Here is a 17,688-nt window from a genome sequence, read left to right on the forward strand (position 1 = left end):
CCACATGAATAAGCAAGCTGACAGAATGCTTGCTCACTGAAGAAAAAGATTCCACCCGCTTCTATTAATTAATAACAACATGAACAGCAAAAGCAGGAATGGCCACCACAGCATTTGCACACCTTTGTGTACCAGCCCTGCCTGAGCACACCAGTGTCACACACAGCTGTTAAGCTCGGGATTGCCCATTTCTCATGCATGAGTCCAAGTTCTTGCTTAATGTGTTTGCTCTTCCACCTGAATCTAGCAGCTCTAAAGACGGAAAGAACTTTGGAAATACTTGCAGGTGAGCAGTAGTATCTGATTTCTATAGGTTACAGCTGTTAGCATTAACCCAGGACACCCACTAGAGTTTCAAGGGGTCCTCTAAACACTGAGAAGCCAAGAACATGGAAAAGTTGTCAGGAAAGAAGGAAACCATTTACTCACCACACTCATGTAATGGAGCATGCGGCCGTCCACCTTCCCCTCATCAAACTGGGTCTTATACTGGGGCAGGCCAATGTCATCCAGCCACCCTAGGGCAGGACAGACACTCCTGTTAGAGTGGCGGCCAAGTTACCCAGCACCACTTACTGCTCCCATCCTCAGAGCCCCAAATGAGCCACTGCTTCAAGCATGCAATAAAAGCTTACTGGTAACCCAGTGGTAATCCAGTTTTCCATGGTTGTTTTCCTCTTCAGATCCCAGTGCCTGCAGAGCAAGCTGGAGCTTCTTCCGATGCAAAGGGTGCTTTATCCCAAGCTCCTGTGAAAGGAAGAAAAGCAGTAAATCTAGAGACAATTTTATTCTTCCCTCTGCTGAATGACAAAGGGTTTCTGAGAGTCACACTTTCACAGCATTGCTGGAGACCTGGCAGGTGCATTTTTTATTTGTTGAATTTCAGCGTCGTGTTAGCACATGTTCAGCACCAAAGGCCCACTTGCTGTGGTGGGTTAGTTTCACAGTGTGGTAGATTCATTTAAAGGAGTGATGGACTCCAAATTGTATGGAAGTGTCGGCCACAATACTCTCATACCAGGTTTAAAAAAAGCCCACAACATAATAAAAACGTTAGCATTCAAAAAAATACTTACTGGCATTAATTCCACCCCTCCCACTTAGGCAGGTAAAGTTAAAATAATTATTTAATTAAGAGCACAGGAATGTCCCAGGAATTACTGAAATTCATTAATGCTTCCAAATGCATAACATTATTCCCCAGTTTAGTTGCAAGTGCAGCCATTCCAGGATCTCTTTAATCCCATTTTCACTTTCACCAGTGCCTGCTGGTTAATGTTACCTCTGATAACACTACTGCAAGCCATTATGTTCATAATACACTCCTCTTATTCCAGTTGTAGTGTAACTACCCAATTGAGAAAACAGGCTTACTATTTGGTGAGGAGAGTGGTTTTTTAAAAGCTGAAAATTCAAACTTTAGCAAATACTATGGATTAAAAGTATAAATTGAATCGATTTCTTCTGTGTTTCCCATTTTAAAAAAAGAGACAAACAATTCTGCAACAATTAAAGACAGACTGATCAAGCTGTGTGTAACAAATCCTCGTTCCTCTTTGTATAAAATGGACAGAAAATACAATCAGACCGAAACAGCACCTTTTTACACCCTTCTCACACAGGCATAAAACAACTGTGGCACATACGAGTGCTAATGAAGCAGGGCTACAAACCCGTATGATAATGAGGCACTCTCACATGCGTATTTTTAGAAGGTGCCATCGTCAATTTATGTGTCCATGCTTAATGAAGTTAAATCACATATTTGTAATTATTAGCTTCATTACAGAGCATTAAATTTCTACAAAACTTCACCTAAAAAGAAATAGATGTGGCATCACTGCAGGTGACAGTATTTTGAAAACTCATCTTGTTTACATTTTTTTGCCAGGTGCACTTTACAGACCTAATCTACATGCACAGAAACAGTGATTTTTTTGTACCTTTATTTGAAAGGAGTGTTTCCAGTATTCCTCACCTTTTCCAGATCCTGCTGAGAAGCCTGCAGAAGTGTTTGCCCAGACAGTATCCAGTGCCTGCCATTATTGATGTAAGAGCCAAGCCCTTGGTCCTGGAGCCAGTTGCAAACCTGCTCCTTGGTCCACTTTGCGAATGGCATGTCCAGCTCACTGCAGATTTTACCCAAAAAACCCTGATAAATCCCGTGCTTCCAATCTCCTTTTCTCATAAATAATAAGAAAGCCAAAAGTTAAGCCTAATTCACATCTTGTGGGAGCTGGGACAATCTCTGAGGGGGAACCATAAGCACGATGAAGTTCTGGGTGCTGCTGATCTGTTGCCACTGCCACAATAAACACGGCCTACTAATCCTACTGAAAAGAACCTCTGCTGCCTAGCGTGGCTACAGCTCTGGACCGAGACCATAATGTTTCATTTTCTCCTTTAATCCCTGGAAGTGCAGCAGGAAAGGCACAGGAGGAGTATCTGTCGCTGCCACATGAGGGCTCACGTGCTGCTTCATGGCCCCATCCTGCGAGGGCGAGAGCTCAGCAGCATGACTCCACCACCCAGCCCACCTCAACCCTGCAGAGACCCTCTCTCACAGGAGGAAGTGGCCTGGATCTGCCTGGTTTTGCTTAGCCAGGAGAGGGGATGTTCCATTTAGGCACTGCCCTCCTCCTCGGCTGGAGCCATTGGGATCCAAGCACCACCACAGGGGCCCCACTCGTGTCTTACTTGTGGGACTGCCCCAGGTCCCGTGACCAGCCCAGCCGGGGCCCCGCAGTCGCTCTCGTCCCTCCTCTCTTGAACTCCGTCTCGGACATGTCGTCTGGGTTGAAGGTGGTGGACTGACTTCTTTTAAGCCTACAGGAAGAAAGCACATTTGGCTAAGGAAAAGGCACGTTGCTGCTGCCACTGCAAGCAACACAGGCAAGATCTCTCCCAGGGCTTGTAGCTCCTCTTCCACCTGCCCCCAGCCTCGTGTTATCTCTCCCAAATACCACACAGGCTCCTGCTCCTGGGATATTAAACCATCGAGCCAACCGCTGGCGGGGGAGAAAGGGAAGGTGTGTTCCCAGCAAACCTTACCCAAGCCCCAGCTCTGGAGAATGGTCATCTCTCATCTTTTACTTACCTTCCAAACAACTTCTTGATTCCCCTGGCCTTTTTCCTGGAATCTGGAGAAGGTGGTGCCATCTGCAGACTATCTGCTTCTTTTGGGCGGGGGGCAAGCCAGCCAGATCCAAGTGGTCTGCAGATCCCTTCTCCGTTTCAGCTGTTAGAAAATGTAAGTTCTGTCAAGACCTTCCTGTGCAGGACTGTACAGACGTGCTCCTGACCTTGGGAATAACTCCTGCTAAAATTATTGACAGCCACCATGCCAAGAAAATGGGGCAAGGAGGGATGGGAAAATCCGTGAGAAGTGCCACATGTTCCTTCTTCATGGGCCTGGCTGGTAACGCTCCAAGGCAATGCTCTGCTCTGGTTAAGTGCCTTGCATCCAAGGTGGGAAAATCCACCTTGTGAATCAAGCAGTGAATTAAATCCCAAATTTACTCCTCCTCAGGGAGTGCTCCTACAGTGCTTCCCCAGACAGAGCCAAGGCACGTGGGTGCCCAGAAACAATTCAGTGCAGTGGAAGGGAACTAAACCAGGAGTCCCCAAAGCACAGAAAAAACAAATAACTTCCCTGCAGATACTCTTCCCAATAACCTGTAGTATTTCATTCCCTGGCCAGGAAATTCCAGCAACAAAACTCCTGCCCCAGAAGGAGGGCCCTCTTCCGCTCACTTCTGCAAACTGTGGAATATTTTGTTCCTCCTCAGAGGAACAGCACGGAGTTTAGGCTCTGTCTGAACAGTATCTTCTGAGTGATGAACAAAACACCTCTGATCAGAGACCCTCAACGTTACCACCCACTCTAAAAGCATTAAATCCTTGATCTGTAGCTGTTTTCCATGACAATGAACCTGAGGGTTCTTGTCCCCAAAGGGGAAGTTGTCACAAAAGCTAAACTATTAAAGGAAAAAACAATTTTAAGATCATTTAAAAAGAAAACTAATAGAATTGCAGTATCTACTAAACTACATAAGCAGAGATGTGCCAGCAAGTGCCAGATAGCTGAATAAAACTACCACGTGGAGATTATGCCAGTTGCTTGCTGGGGAAGAGGGAGAGCATGAGCTTGTTCAGCTGAAGCAGCCGTGGCAAGGCAGTCAGGCCTGGAATCACTTGCAGCATCTTTTAATATAGCTCTGTAATTAAATGACCATCACTTGTGTTTGAAATGGACTTTCAGACTTCCAGGAGAAAAGTAAAGAAAGCACTAAGGCAGAGCTTATATTGCTGGGACATGCGGTCTCAAGCCACAGAGTTAATGCTGAGATGGCCACAAAAGTGCCATGACCAGCAAGAAACTGTAAACTTTGCCAGTGTGTCCTTCTGCTGGGCAACCTTTAGATGATTCAGCCAGAACACCTATGAACATGTCCCATCTTCCACCTTGTCAAACCTTGCAGTGAAGCAACCAGGTCACACAAAAGATCATTTCCTGGCACTTTGGTTTGGCCACTATTGAGCACGGGGATCCTGCCAGTGAGAGAGACAGCACTAACATCGAACCAGGCTGTGGCATTCGTGGTTTTTGCTTAACTTGTAGAAGGTAAAGTGCTAGCTTAGAAAAAACCCAAAAACATGTAAATGGCATTCTAGAGAGAGAACACCAGGACAAGGTTGGGTGCATTAGAAGCAGAGATTTGTGGGAATTGCGCTGTTTGCTCCTCATAGCTGGCTCCTTTTCATGCACTGACACTATCCCGCAGAACAGAAAACATTTAGGGGGCCATGTGGGAAAAAGAAAGGGCCCAGAGCACTTGGTCTCTTTGTCACCCTAGGTGGCTGTACCACCACCCCACTGACACAGCTCTGATTCCTAAGGCACGGCTCACCTGCCCTTGCCAGAACCACCCAGGGAATGCTCACATCACAAAACTGGTTTTTATTTACTATGTGACTGGCTCCTTCCCCATCTGCCCCAATTATTTCTCATTTGTTTTATTATATCATAAATACAACTACATCTAGAAGAGGAATTACACATGCTTTCCCTCAGAACTCCCTGAAATGAATGCCTGGGAAATACAGCTCATTCCCTATGTCACCACCCTTTAAACTCTTCCAGCGGATGCAGGACAGGTGGCAGCACAAAGGTAACTAAGCATCACCAATTCTCACCTGGTACCTCAGTCTGTGGTAACTTTGTGCTCAAAGTTACAGCAAAGGTCTCTGCAAATTGACCCGCAATCTCTCTCATTAGTAGCAGCTACTCAGAACAGCACAGGTGACTTTTAGCGAGGGCAGATGTTACGTGAAAACTCCTTTTAGCGATGGGCAGAAGTTCTGCTGCAGAGCTCTGGTGCCTGGCTGTGGTTTGGGAAGTGTGTGGCCACAGCCAGCTGTTAGCAGCAGTCAGGGCACAGGGCTGGCATGGGCAGACATGCAGGATTACTGTACCTAAAGTAGGTGCACTGGCACTTCGACTGCGATCTTCAGATATCCACACAAGGCACAAACCCACACGCAGCACAACGGGAGAGAACACGCAGAGGTACAAGGTCAAACACAATTCCAAAGTCACGGCAACAAAGTAGGGGACAAAAGGAGGGAGGGATGTGAGACACAAGCGCCACGCAAACGCTGAATTCACACAGGGTTCGGATCACTGGGAAACGCCCTTTCACAACAAAGGAATGGAGTAGAGCTCTGTGGTGGGGAGGGAAGAACAGCACCGCAGTCGCTTTGGTGCAAGGAGGTCACCTGCTCCAGGACCCACTGCTCCTGTGAGGTGGCAAATATCTGGCCAGCAGCAGGTGGAAGCACTGAAATCTGGGTAACATCATAACTTACTCAAAGTCACAGCACCCTGATTTTGATGGCCCATCTTCCACTCCTTTATGAAAGCCACAAGTACTGCGCTTTGTTAGACAAGTTAATTTCAGGACAAAACAGGGGATTACACAAAAGCACACATGAAATAAACCAAAACGAAGAGTCTAACCCTCAGAACAGACTGTACATCTATTCCACGTAAGCTAGGAAGTGCCCAGGCTATATATCACAGGCAAATACGGGCAGTGTATCATCAATGTGTAGGTATGTTACTTGTTTTGAACAAAAGTTTAAAACTGTCTTGGACTAAGTAACAAAGCAGAAGCTATCCCCCTTCAGGCTTCTGAAATAAAGAGTTAAATTCCTAAACCTCGTGCAAGAGAAAAACAAAAACCTCAGATGACTGGCAGTAGATCTGATGCAGACTCACTGGATGCTTGAACTGGATCAGTGGAAAGACTACTAGAGCAGAGCAGTAAATGTAAGCAGGATTCCAGCTGGTGGCAACAGCGACTTCTGCATTAAGCAGAACATTTTCAATACCTAATTACCCCCCGCCCAGGTAAAAAATAAATGTGGGCTTGAATGACTTGCCAATCCTGTTCCTGTTGTCACCATCTCTTTTGCAAGGCTGCTTGTGAAAAATATAAATAAAGAGGAAGACTGAGTGCTGCTGCCCTATTTTTGTGTATCTGAAAAAAGATAAACTGAGGATGGAGCCAGGGGAAAAAAAGCCCACAAATCCCATGTGTGAACTACTGCCAGACAGCCAGCATTTCATACAGCAGCAAGCCCCTGCAAGGTCCCAGGGGAGATACCACAGCAGGGTCTGAACCACATCAAATACTTCATTACATCACTGATTTTTTTTTTTTTTTCTTGCTGTTTGATCTTTTCCAAACATTCTACTGACAAAAGTGCCACCGAGTCATGGTGAGATTAAGGCTGGCCTTGCTGCTTCTTGGGGCTGTTACAGCTGTTGTGAAGATGCTTCAAAATACAAAGAATCTGAATGCAGAGGCACAGTACCTACCCAGATTGGGGGCACTGGCAGTCCTCTTATTATTTTTGATCTTGAAAAAGCCTCGGCCAAAGGAAGATCTGGCTTTGCGGGTGCCGAAACTGTCCTCGTCGCCTGTGGCACCGTGAGACGGAGACTTGGGAGGGAGGGTTGCGAAATTATTGCCTTCCAGAGGAGGTTTCACCTGCTTGAATTAGGGAAATAAAGAGTCAGTGTAAGGGAATTGCAGAAAGCCTTTCGAGAGAGACTGCAAAGTGACTGCTGGCAGATGATCTGGGAAGTCCTTCTCATCTGTCACTACAAGAATACAGAATGTGAAAACCATAAAGAAAAACATAAACAAGATCTTCATTTGAACATGTTGTCCTGGTTTGGGCTGGGATGGAGTTAATTTTTTCTTTGCTGAGCACGGTGAAATGGTGCAGTGCTGTGTTTTGGATTTAGTAGGGAATAATGCGGATAACACTGGGATGTTTGGGTTGTTGCTGAGCTGTGAGTCAAGGACTTCCCATTTTCCCATGCTCTGCCAGAGAGGAAGTGCACAGGAAGCTGGGATGGAGCATGTCCAGGACAGCTGACCTGAGCTACCAAAGGAATATTCCACACCACAGGATACCATGCCCAGTGTATAAACTGGGGGGGTTACTGGGAAGGGGAGCCAATCGTAGCTTGGGGATGGGCTGGGCATTGGTCAGTGGGGGATGAGCAATAATCCTGTGGTGCATTACTCATCTTTTTTGTGTTTTCTCTCTGTCTTCTTCTCCATTTTACTATTAGTTTTGTTATTATTATTGTATTATTGTTATTCTGATTTTACTTTGTTTCAATTATTCAACTGTTCATATCTCAACCCCCAAGTTCTGTCTTTTTTTTTGCTGATTCTCCTCCCCATCCCACTGGAGCAGCAAAGGGGACCAGCTGTGAGTCCTTTGTTGTCAGCTGGGATTAAACCCTGACCTATGTTCAGGATCCAGGATTACTATCACTACCTGCTAAGAGTAAATTTTATTCTTTAAGATGCTCCTCAGTTTCTGTAAGGCTGACTTAGAGGTATGGAAAAGGTAAAAATACAGTCCTGGAAAGCTTTCCAGGGTCTCAGTCTCCCCCACTGGCAGCTGTAGGGGCAGTAAGTGGAAAGCAGAGAGACAAGGCCCCACAGTACATTGGTTCTCTGCTGAATGTCAGAGAGCTCTTTCTGTCCGTCACAGCTCTGCAATTTCTTAATTAATGGATTAATTGACTGTGTCCACTGCCAAAGCAAAGAGGAAATTACATACCAAGCAAGGAGTATAAATGCCAAGAGAGATATCAGACACTCCAGTTAGCCAATTTAAAGCAGTACTTTAACCTTGTCAGCTGTTTCACTGTTGCTTTGAAAGAAGATGGAAGTAAAACCATTCACAGCCCAAATATAATCCTTTGGCTTTTGCTGAATCAATACAGCATTCATCCTACGAGTGGTAACTGAGGTCTGTCACCTCTGTCAGGTGTTCCTAGAGGTAAGAACTGCAAGCTGTGGCCTTAAGGTACCACAGGGTGACTGTTCTGCAGTGACAGCCTTTTCAGAAACACACTTGCTACTCACAGACAACAACTGAGAAACCCGAAGGTTTTTAAAGAGACACTAATCAAAGATAATTACAGAGTCAGTAAAATACTTAATGGTTAGCTTTGCTAATTATCTAGTGGGGGAAAAACATTATCTTAGCTGGTGACCTTATGCTCAATTAGACTGGAAGATAATCCATGTGTGAGGAGGCTGAGCACTGAGCAGTGGCACTGATGGGGACACCCACCAGAGACTCCTCACCGTCCTGCCTGCAGGACTGCTATTCCCCCTCCGGAACCGCGCGCAGTTCCACACCTCCCAGCACCTCCTCCTCCAAAACCTGCCCATGTTTCTCCAAGGACACACATCACCACACACACACGTTACCTCTGCTGGCTTCTGTGCACAGTCTCTGTCCTGTTTGGGAAAGATTAAGATGTTTAAAAAGTCATGGTTTATAGCCAGGGTTCAATTCATTATTGTTACCCTGAGTTAAGTTCTGACTCAAATACCCTTCCCTGACTGCTTCCTTCCCCCAAAATAAATCTCTTCAGAGCTGTACTTCACATAGATTAATCCTTGCTTGCTTTGAGGTCAGTGAGCTGACATGGAAATAGGGTTGCTTTGGTTCACTTTGTGAAGGGTTAGCTGTGCACATGATTAGTGACGCACAGAACGTTAAGGCACTCACGGGCAGAGCTGCCTGAGGGGACCCTAAGCTGGAACCAGACAGGGTAGAAGCCAAGTAGATAAAACACCCACAGCCTCTACTCCTTGTCTGTCCAAACAAACAAAAAACCAAAGACCCCCACCCCATGAACTCCAGCTCTTATCAGATTCTGGGGACATTTTCAGTCCTGTCAGCCTCCCCCTGTAAGGCAGAGGAGGTATCGGGGATTCAGGAGTTTCGAGGAGTTCAGGCTGTCACAAAAGAGCCCACAAATTGCCCTGATTTGATGGCATCACTAGAGATTAGCTGCTTTTGGTTACTTCCACAGAAACCTACACTGAAGCTATCCCCAGACATCCAACAGCTCAGTATTTTGTTCCTGACTATCCAAAATATAGTCAGCCCAGACTGTATTTTATAGTGCATTAATTACATGGCCTCCCAAAATTATTCACCTTAAACACAGGTAGGAAGTGGTGGTGGGAGTTATCTTTTTCTTGTCTTAAATCAGAAAAGCATATCCAGTAAAAAAATCTCACCTCATTATCTGAGGAAAAACACAGCAAGAGAGTCTCAGGTAAAAGCTTCATACAAAGAGGACAAAAAAAGCACCTCTGTTTTCAAGGACAGATTTTCTCCTTTAATAAAATGTGGAAGATGTCACATGTGTGTGACCACTGCCAACACATGCCACAAGGAGCCCTGCTTTGACTCTGAATTTCTCAGAAGGCAACACAACAGCCACAGGGTCACAACAGAGATGTCACCCCTATCTGCAAGGAGATGGGAAGAAGAGACCAAACCTACCATTTCAGATGCCTCTTTCCTCAAACTGCTCAGACTGCAGGACTTCTGCAGCGAGGAAGTTCTGAAAAAAACAACATAAAAACCAAGCTCAGTTATTAGAATTAAACTTGCTAAGATAAAGACACTCACAGGAATCAGCTTTACAGAAAGCATTATAATACATAATGAGATGTACTAAACCCAGTGATATTTGGAATTAAGATGCAGTAATCAGTGCAGTAAATGCAGTCATCAGAGCCCATCCAATTTAATGAGACACTGTAAGAACTTCCACACTGTAATAACTGCTGCTTTAGGGAATATGGATATGTGGCAGAAACGAAAATTATTTTCTCATTGTAGTCAGCTGATCATCTTCCCCCCACTGTCACAAGAAAAAAGCAAATCAAGCATGCACTACGGAAAACTACAAATTTCAAAGTATATTGACTACCACCAAATTAGAGATGCTTCACAATGCAACAGGAAGTACCCTGTGCCCAGATAAGCATTAATATGAAAATAATAATCATGAAAGCATGGGACAGGAGCAGAAACCAACCATCAGCAAAAACCATCTTGGCTAGAATTAACTGACCTATTTCCATGTGTATGTAAAATATGGGGAGTGCCTTGGGGGGTTTCAAATTGACCATCACATTTCAATATCTCCCCTGAACAGTTTTGATCATGACACTTACACTGGACTATCACACAGATGAGTTTCAGGGGAAGAACCTGTTGATCTTCCTTCGCTGTAAAAACAAAAAAATTATGAAAAAAGGCTGAGACAGAAATCCTATGATCTCAGCCTGCTTTAATTCTGTTTTCACTTCAGCTCTTATGGTACTAACACATGGCAAATTTTCCCCTCTATGGCAGCATGTCTTGTAAAAGATAAAGGACAAAGGTGAGCTCAAGAGCCCCAGGAAAGCCAACTCTCACTGTAAGATGATGACAATACTGAACTATTCAGCTTAAATAAATGCAGAGATTCCAGCAGGATCTGCAGCAGCACAAGGAGTGGAGGTCACCATTTCCCTGTCACCACCAATGCACAGGGCACTTTGCTGCAGTTCAGTGCTTGCTTTGGTTTTTTCCAAGAGGAGACACAGGTGAAATCCCTGCTGGTGATGGCTTGAGCTGCAGGAGGAACATGTACAACACAAACCCAGCAAACCTGGGCTTCTGGATAGGATGCTTTCCTCAATTGGAACTGGAAAAATCACACATCAAATTGTGCTTGCACTGATGTTTCACATTTGAGATTGATGATTGTTTTAAGTCAACAACATTTCCTTGCCTCTGGATTCTTAGTATTTGGTACTCCTTAAGATAAAGCCAGGGATTTGGACCCAGAAGAAAAAAACCCAAGCACAGCCTTTGTTTAGCTGTGATTCTGGGGTGCTTTTCTGTACTCCCTGCAGTGCCAGTGCAGGTCTGCAGGGATTGGGTTTCCTCCCAGGACAAGGAGGGTGCAGGATTAGAAATGGTGGTGGAAGGTGACAGCTACTCCTCACCAAGGAGCTGCCACTGGTTCCCAGCACGGGGACACCCCTGGGTGCCACAGCTCAGCCACAGCCCCAGGGTGCAGCCACATATCCCTTGAGTTTCCCACCCTCCTCAGGTTAGAGCTGGAAGCCCTTTAGTTCTGGCAGTGCCTTACAACCATCTTTAGCAGCTGTGAAAAATGTCTGAGTGCAAATCACCAGGGCTGGCACAGCCAATGCCAGCCCAGCCAGGCCTCGATGATGCAAACCTAGGCCAAAATAATGATTCTGTGGCTTTCATTGCATTAGATCAGCTTCCCTCTCCTTCTGTTCATTCCTTGTGAAGCAGCTGGTACAGACCATGAGCGCTGCTACAACAGCAACCAAACCGGCCCTTGCTTACGCAGGATTTAATCAATGCACTTGAGGAACATTAGCTTAGTTTGCTGCAGCTAGCCAAGGGACTTCTGGCCTTGTTTACCTGGCTAATGACTTGATAATTCAGTGACTGACAAATTATTGCCCTCCTTAAACATCACAGAAGATTTGATTTACAATTGAAAAATACATGGAAACCATAATACCCCATTTCACTGGCAGGCTCTGGCCTAGGGTGTATTTTCAGTCTCTCTGCAACAGTTTCTGAGCTCTTGGAAGCTGATGAAAGGGAAGGGATTGAAATCTGTAAAATGCTGGTGTGGATCTGTAAGGAATTCTGAAAAGAATGAAGAATATGTGTTACAATCTTCTGAGCTGAAATGAAGCAATCATAAATGAAAAAAGAGTAACAGATAAACCCTGAAAAGAAGGATCTGAAATAAGGTTTCAAAAGTGCTTTTTTCCCTGTTGTAATAGAATGATTTACTCCTTGAAAGATGGCACTGCAGATAAAACATGAATCATTGCACAGTTAAGCTATAGCATAGACAAAAATCTCACAAGTCTCCCAAGGCTGCCTGCTAAATCTGTCTCTACCACAGACACCATGAAGGGTAGCTCACTTTTCAGGTTTAATCCTGTCCTCAGACACCCAGAGAAGACCAAAAAGCTGCTAAACATTTAATTTAATTTCATTTTCTTCATAGCATGTTCATGCTGTTTAAGTAAGTCAAGACCCTGCCTTGACTGGGAGCTTAGAGAAGAGGTCTATAATTTTATTACTGGAAAATCTGATTGCAAAAATCAGAGACTGGACTACAACCTACTTATCATTTATTTGAATAGATGCAATCATGATTGCATCCTTTTAAATATGACAAGATGCATTTAATAAGTTCCAACATATTTACTTCAAGTTTGTGACAAATTAAATGTAGCTCCTAAAGCAGCTATGTTTGATAAGAAAAATAATTTCTATGTCTAATAGAAAGTCATTTAGATCTGTTCTCATGATGAACACAGCTATTTGCTGTCTTTTGATTCCATTTGAGCATTAAGAAAAAGAAGTTTAATTGAATTCCTCAGCAGCTTTCACAAGAAAACTACTTTCTCCAAAAGGATATGAGACATTACAAAAAACTGTGCAACCCAGCAAAAAATCTTTTCAGGAGCTTGAGTTTTGTCATCTGCAATATGAATCCAGCCCAAGCAGTGTTTTCAAGGAACAATGGCATTAAATAAAAAGAAGAAAAAAAGGTACCTCTTCGTGAATATTCACGTTGAACTCATCGTGGATTGGAGATGCTGTTACCGGGGTTGGGGATGGGCTTTTCTCTGGGTCAGTCAGACTTGGTGTGTCCAATAAACCCATGGAAACAGACCCTGAATTCAAGTCTTCACTTTCACTTTCCTTGCCTGAAGGGAGAGAACATGGAACCTTGTTGGTTTTACAACCCTTGCTCCCACACAAGGTGCAGCCAGTGTGCTCAGTTATGGGCCAAAAATGGAAGGATTTGATTGCTGGGGGCTTTTAGGACAGACTACAGTAGGAGAAAGGGAGTCATGGCCAAGTGTCACTTCCCAATTCAACCACCACAACACAGCAGGGTTGGAACCGAAGGAGGCCAAAAAGCCCAGCAACCACCCTCAGGGCATTTAGTGGCATCAGTTTCAACAAGCTGAATAAACTGGAGTACTTCTTTCCTGTCTGTTCTGGAATTTCATTCTAAATACTTTGTTTCCCTTATTCACTAAGGAAAAGACCAGATGGTCAAGTCTGCCTGAAATTTAAGATGTCTCTGTGGTATCTTCAAGGTACCCTGAGGAAAAATGCAGCTCACTGCTCAGGAGTCTATCACCAGCCTAGAAGTGACCACATCAGGTCTGCAGCCTGCCACAAACTCAGTGTGTCTCATTTAGGTACTGCTGAAGCCCACACCACCGCTGGTATCCTCTGCTCCTTCCACCCTGGATGCTCCTGAACTGCCTCAGTGCTACCAAAAGGCTTGGACTGGTTGTGAAAGACAGTACTTTTGAAAAGGTGACCAGAAATCCAGTGCTCATTGCCAAAGGCCTGAGGCAAACACAAACCAAAGTCTGTTCACAGAAAAAACCTCTCTTGGCCATTTTTCACTGCCTGAAATCTCTGTCCATGCTCCAGGAAGTGGCCATGGAGCACAGTTCCCAGAGAATCAAGGTCTGTTCTAACACCCTCTTGTTCTTGAAGGCACAGCACTGCAAGAAAAGGCAATACCCATTTAAAAATTGCTCTCCCTTCAACACTCAGCGCGGTGAGAACCCGACACCACGGAAATACATATTTTGCTTCTTCCCTCTAGTTGGGCTATTGACAATCTTCCCTCTCTGAAGGGGTCTGGAAACCTCCACCAGTCTTAGAATACATGGAATGGGCCATTACATGTTGTGGCACAGATACAGCTTCTGCTTCAGCCACACAGTTAAGCTCAGCACCACAACACACCTGGAGTTTCAATGACAGAAGAGCTTCATTTTTTTTTTGGTTGTACAATACCTTTTTTACCTTGAGCCAGTATCACCATGTCTTGGACTTTCTTGTACCTATTCAGAGATTGCCGAAGCTCTTCTATCTTCCGATCCTAAAATAAAAGGAAGTTGTGACTGTGCTTCCTCCCCCGAAATAAGAAGCACAAATACTAGATCCTTTAGTTTAACTGGCTGTGAGACTAAAAGAAATGGGAAGTGTGGATGGGACAGGACTCAGAATGCTGAGAGGCTTTGAAATGCCAAAAATTGTATTTAGCAAAAACTATCATCTGATTAACCACCAGAACTGTCCCAGCCTTGAAAGTGGATTTCAGCTCCCCTGTTAAGTCAAAGGCAGAGCATAATAAATTTGCCATGTACAAAAGGATTTAGGGCTTTGGCGATCAAAAGAAAACATCCTACAAAATGCACATGCATATCAAAGAACACAACCATGTATGAAAATAATTCATACTTCACAGAAAAGCTCTTTTGGAAATGCAGCCTGTGATTTGGCACTTGTATGGAGCTCTTTGCATTTGCAGAACACAGTGCAAAATTAATCACACTGAATTCAACAAAACAACAGTGTAAGGACTCTGTACAGATCCTGTGCACATGCACAGAGCTCATAAATGCTCATAGCCCCTTAAAGGCACTGCAGTGCTTCTGACTGCAGAAAATCATTGATTTGTACAGACCTGATTTTTCTGACTGCAGAAAATCATTGATTCTTACAAGTCTGATTTTTAACTGAATTGTGAAAAGCTCACACATGAAGGTTTCCTTAGAGATTTAAATCAATCTGATGAATGATTACTGAAAAAAATAATGACTTTGCTACCTTCTCTTCATTTGCTGCCATTAGAGATTCTACCGCCTTCTTCATTTTCTGTACCTCTATATCTAAAAACACAATACAGTTCTCCAAGTCAATTTAAGTAAGTGTAAGGAAATAAGAAAAATAAAATACCTAGAAGCAACTCAGTAATATCTGAAAGTAGATTTACAAGTTTACACATAAAACATAACCCACTTGAATTCTATTTTAGATGCAAACACAAAGAGGAAAGCTATTTTTCTTCAAAACCTCTTCTCTGACATTTTTATCAAGGAAATGATGAAATTCAGGAAATTTCCTTCCTCCCCCCACCCCTCTCCAAGCCTTAGAAGAATGGAAAACTCGAGAGTAAAACTACTGCTTGACTTCCACTATCTCCATCTTTCAAATAACCAAATATCTGCAAAACAAGAAGTTCAACATAAAATAAATACTACATTTGGAATGCAGTGAAACACATCCTCATTACAAGACTCAACAACCACCCCAAATGGCATCTCACAAACCCACTCGACAAAGCCATGGGATTAATGGATGTGATGAAGGAAGCACCGTGCAGTGATGCTCAGCCCTAATCCAGCATGGATGAAGGAATGAGGAGGGCACAGTGGAATGATACAGGTACTTGCTGTGATGAGCAGTCATGCTGGAACATTACATTGCAGTTCAGACCTGGGAAAGGTTCCTAACACAGACAACAGTGTTCTGTGCTTCATCTATAATCCTTATTTATCAGGAAGTACAAATACATGGGAACATGTATATTCTGGAGGTGTTCTGGACTAGGAATTCAAAAAGAATGGAAATATTCTCCATTTTTTCCTAAAGATCTACCTTGCATAAATGAAGTAAAATTCAAATTTAGTACAAATGTAGGCAGGTGTCCAAACTCACAGGCAAAAAAGCCTTGTTTCAGCTTCCTAAAAATTAATGGAAAGCAAACAGAGCAGGAAGAACACTCTCCTCCTTAATGAAATGCAAGAAGAAAAGAAGCTGCCTGGCTGGCTTTCTAGATGAAAGATGTTTAGACACATCAGGCTAAACCAGCAACTGATCCAGTTCCAGTGATTTTCCCTCAGTTATGCTGGCTGAAAATCTGGTCTACTGGATTGCAGCTGCATTTCACCGAGAGGCAACTGCTTTGTGAGCCTTCCTGAGACCCAATCTTCCTTTATCAATCAGACTTTCTTCAGGAAACTTTGTGTTTCCAGTGTGATGTACCCACCCTTGCTCTCCAGTTTTACTGTAAGTGTAACTAAGGGTTATAGATGATGCAACCTAACAATGTTTGTTAAAGCAGTTTTGCACACACATGCAGAAAGCTATTCTGGAAAGCACTTCTGGAATGTAAATGCTCATGGAAAGACACCAGGAACCTTACTTTTATCTTTGAGCTTCTTTTTACAATTTTCATCTGTGCAGGGAAAATCCATTGGATTGGAAATTAGCATGAAGGTTATGACATGAAATAACTTTTAAGACATTACTGATACTTAAGGAATCAACTCATCCTCACTTCATTCAGCTAATGAGGCAGATAACTTGTTATCTGCAAACAGCATTTTTTAGTATCAGTCCAAGGCAGATAAAACATGTTTCATCACAGCAAAAGATCTGCTGCTGAGCTATACTGAAAACCATAAAGCTGAGGACCAGAGGGTAATGAGAGTTCAAGTAGTTCCCCAGGGAAAGAAGCCCTGTATAAGTAGTCATGACTGCAATAAAGTCAGACCCTGTTCACATTCAAATGTTCTTTCAAAAAAATGGAATCACAGTTCATTGTGGTCACTTTCAGTGATCTTGGGCAGTGGTTTTGAAAACACCATTTCATGAAATAAAATGTGATAATCTACACACAGCATTTTCCTCCTCAGGTCAGGGGAGGAGACTAATCTCTTGTGCATTTCTTTTTCTAAAAATCATACTTTAAAAGCACAATCTTAAAATCAGCAATAACTATCAGTAAGATATATTTAGAATTGAAATGGCATCAGGTCGAAAAAGGCTGTGGAAAACTTCTATGATGTTTTAACCAAAAATTTCTGGTTTTAAGTAAGATAAATCCTCGATCTAAGTTTCCCTCTAACAAATACTAATTCAGTTTCTTCTTTACAAGCCAATAAAAGAATTACCCAGCATGTAAAAATTCTGTGCTAATTCAAGCTTAATTAAGATTTAGACTTAACCAGTACACAAATCCAGAATCAATCCTTGATTTCACCTACTCACAGCTAGGTCCGTATCATACTTTGGTCTCTAGTATGGTTTTTCCCCTAGCTTGCCGGAAGCTTCCTTTTCAACACAACGGTTTTGGGGCATTTGTTGAAATTAGTTTAAAAATTCCTCAGCCAGTATAACCTGGTTTTTTTGAGGCCCCATAAGCTACATAAGGAGCTAATTCGGGATTTTTTGTCTTGTTTAAATTTGATCAAGAGCTTGCTGTGACAGTAAGTTCAGCACTTGCATCGTCAACACCCTCTAAATATATTTCAAGAGGTAAACATGAAGACAAAGTTTAGAAAAAGTGAGGCTTTTATCAGTTATTTCCTGTACGAGGAAACACGACCTCAGATGAGGTGACTGAGGAGGACACGGTGA

The 17,688-nt window shown here is 43.4% G+C and overlaps 1 protein-coding gene across 1 annotated transcript in view; it reads right to left on the bottom strand.

Annotated features, from left to right (window-relative positions):
* Positions 1 to 17,688, bottom strand: part of PPFIBP1 (PPFIA binding protein 1) — a 102,671-nt gene that overhangs the window by 7,559 nt on the left and 77,424 nt on the right. The window contains 16 exon segments of the mRNA XM_039570581.1: positions 430 to 518; positions 636 to 747; positions 1,979 to 2,129; positions 2,698 to 2,826; positions 3,098 to 3,194; positions 3,197 to 3,238; positions 5,476 to 5,508; positions 6,884 to 7,055; positions 8,808 to 8,837; positions 9,898 to 9,958; positions 10,578 to 10,631; positions 11,951 to 12,081; positions 13,006 to 13,160; positions 14,278 to 14,362; positions 15,094 to 15,155; positions 16,472 to 16,504. Of these exon segments, the coding sequence (XP_039426515.1) occupies positions 430 to 518; positions 636 to 747; positions 1,979 to 2,129; positions 2,698 to 2,826; positions 3,098 to 3,194; positions 3,197 to 3,238; positions 5,476 to 5,508; positions 6,884 to 7,055; positions 8,808 to 8,837; positions 9,898 to 9,958; positions 10,578 to 10,631; positions 11,951 to 12,081; positions 13,006 to 13,160; positions 14,278 to 14,362; positions 15,094 to 15,155; positions 16,472 to 16,504 (1,436 nt within the window).

The sequence above is a fragment of the Corvus cornix genome, chromosome 1A (genome assembly GCF_000738735.6).
Source record: "Corvus cornix cornix isolate S_Up_H32 chromosome 1A, ASM73873v5, whole genome shotgun sequence".
NCBI classification, from domain to species: Eukaryota; Metazoa; Chordata; class Aves; order Passeriformes; family Corvidae; genus Corvus; species Corvus cornix.